The sequence below is a fragment of the Acyrthosiphon pisum genome, chromosome A1 (assembly GCF_005508785.2).
Source record: "Acyrthosiphon pisum isolate AL4f chromosome A1, pea_aphid_22Mar2018_4r6ur, whole genome shotgun sequence".
Taxonomy (NCBI): Eukaryota; Metazoa; Arthropoda; class Insecta; order Hemiptera; family Aphididae; genus Acyrthosiphon; species Acyrthosiphon pisum.
This window is the reverse complement of record NC_042494.1, coordinates 62,858,600-62,860,972: the sequence shown is the minus strand read 5'-3', so window position 1 is coordinate 62,860,972 and position 2,373 is coordinate 62,858,600. Positions and strand designations below refer to the sequence as shown.

General features: G+C 34.7%; 1 protein-coding gene across 1 annotated transcript in view; it reads left to right on the top strand.

Annotated features, from left to right (window-relative positions):
* The first annotated feature begins 132 nt into the window (after positions 1-132).
* The window catches only part of LOC115033530 (origin recognition complex subunit 5-like), a 6,194-nt gene continuing 3,953 nt past the window's right edge, over positions 133-2,373 (top strand). The window contains exon 1 of the mRNA XM_029486250.1: positions 133-266. Within this exon, the coding sequence (XP_029342110.1) occupies positions 133-266 (134 nt within the window). The remainder of the gene's footprint in view (positions 267-2,373) is intronic.

Genomic DNA, 2,373 nt, shown 5'->3' with positions numbered 1-2,373 from the left:
TAGAAGTGCAGAATGATAGCTAGTTAAAGTCAGCATAAATTATTTTGGTGATAAATTAAGTTTAAATCGTCATCTTCAGTAATAAATTAGTTAAAGCATCTTCATAAATTTGTTTTGTTTTTCCCGTTAATAATGCAATCCGGACAAAGCCCTCTAAAAGATGGCATGCAATTCGGACAGACCCCTCCAAAAGATGGCATGCAATTCGGACAGACCCCTCCAAGAGATGGCACGCAATTCGGACAAACCCCTACAAGAGACGGCATGCAATTTGGACATTTTTTTTTTTTTGGCATGCAATTCGGATGCAGCCAAGCCATCTGTGTCTTAATCAATGGTGCACTCAGGATTATTTTTTCTGTTTAACCGACAGTAGAAGAGGGTCTCAGGGATAGGGGCTAAATTAAATTATTTTTTAATAGTAATAGTATTCATTTTTAACTATGTACACCATTCCGAAAATTTGAGGTCCTGCTCTGGACGGTCGCAAGCTGACAGCGGCCGTTTAATGTTTATCAAGGTCCGGACTCCGAAGCAACCGCACAAGTTTACCTCAATGATATTTTAATCCCTCCTCCATCCAACCCTTAATCGGTAGTGAATATTCTATTTATTTATTACTTACACCTCGGTAAAAATCCACTAGCGGTAAATTCAACAAGTCAATTCAAAGATTTTTTTATTGATAGCTTAAAAAAGTAAAAATCAACTCAGTCATAAATCATAATACGCGGTCCCGTTCCACTGGCCACGGCACTCCGCAGCAGCAAGCACAGATGTCGCTGCGATCTATTTGACATTGACTTCAGTGATTTATTATCCCTTTCGCTTTCGCCGTTCCTTTTCATTGATCCCTCCTCCCACTCACGTGGTTCGTCGAAATTTTCACAAACTTCGAATAGTAGGAGTGGATTCTGGACAGTTTCTACGGACGATCGACGGAACACGTCAACACGCAGTCGTTGTCGCGACGTCATGCGTTAGATGACAGTCAACAGACACTGTGGTATTCAGAGTTCAGATGTCAGTATAATGTCACTCCGGTCTCCGATGTCAGTGCACTCTGCGTCACCCACTAGCACGAATTAAGATAGATATAATATCTTAATTTGTACCCACTAGTGACGACGAAATATTCTAAAATAATTCTATTTTGTTATTTCACCAGTCGCCACCGACCACAATTTATTAGTCACAAGTCGTAACACGAAAAGCGAAAACCGTTCTCCGCTGATAAAATACGCATACTTAACGTGGGCCCCAACAGCTAATGCGGAAATATTATACTATTATTGAGGTCAGTCTAATTTACTGATTTACTGATTTACTGATCTACTGATTTGGTGCCATAGCGCCCGTCGCATGGGCAAACTAACTCCGAATAAGTTCAAACTCCACAAGTGCCATTACTTCAAACTCCCTACCAAATTCCAGGTTGCCCCGTCGATTTTCACTTCCGGGTTACTTGTCGCAAAAATATAACAAACTTAAAAACTTAACCAAAAATTATGAAAAATTTCAAGTGCCTACCTCGAAAACCCATGTAGCTATAAAACAAATCAGTAATTTATTCACATAATCGAATCGGTAAAATCACGCGCCGCCGTCCAGGAATTCTGCTGATTTGCTCTTACACCCGCAATACATCTTTCTCTCTTTTTTTTTTTTATGCTGTAATTTAAAAAGCCGTTTGGCGTTAATAATAATAATAATAATAATAATAATAATAATAATAATAATACTTAATCAAAAATTATAAAGTTTTTTACACGGTGTGGATTGTACCGTATTTAAATACCTTGGAAATTTCAAGTGCCTATCTCGAAAATACTCTAGTATAACTTAATTTCAATGAATGATAAATGTGTACAACTATTAAAATATTAATCATTGCCTGTGTTAAATTTTGCAATATTAATAAATAAGAATGCAAGAAAAATATGCGACTTATTTTTTAATTTTAATAAATACTATTTGAGTGTTACTGCTAAGTAGCAGGAGGCTACTACACTTAAGACTTCAAGTCCTGTATAGATATTTATTTTTGTTTTGTTCACGCTCATATGCTTATTGTAACCGTTACAGATTGAATATATTCTAATAAATGTTAAAAAACAAAAAAATAATATTAATAAATATTATGACATTAGACTCATAACGCTATAATATTATTAGGTACGTAGTATTGTATTGGTGATGGTATATTATAGTAATATACTTTAAACCAAATTTCAATATATTATTATGAAATGCTACACTTAAAATGAAATCAATATAGCAATAATTGTACCTATATACTTTACAATTTATTACAAATTAATAATAAATTAATAGCCTAATTTATGCATACATTTTTATATCAAAACTTACATT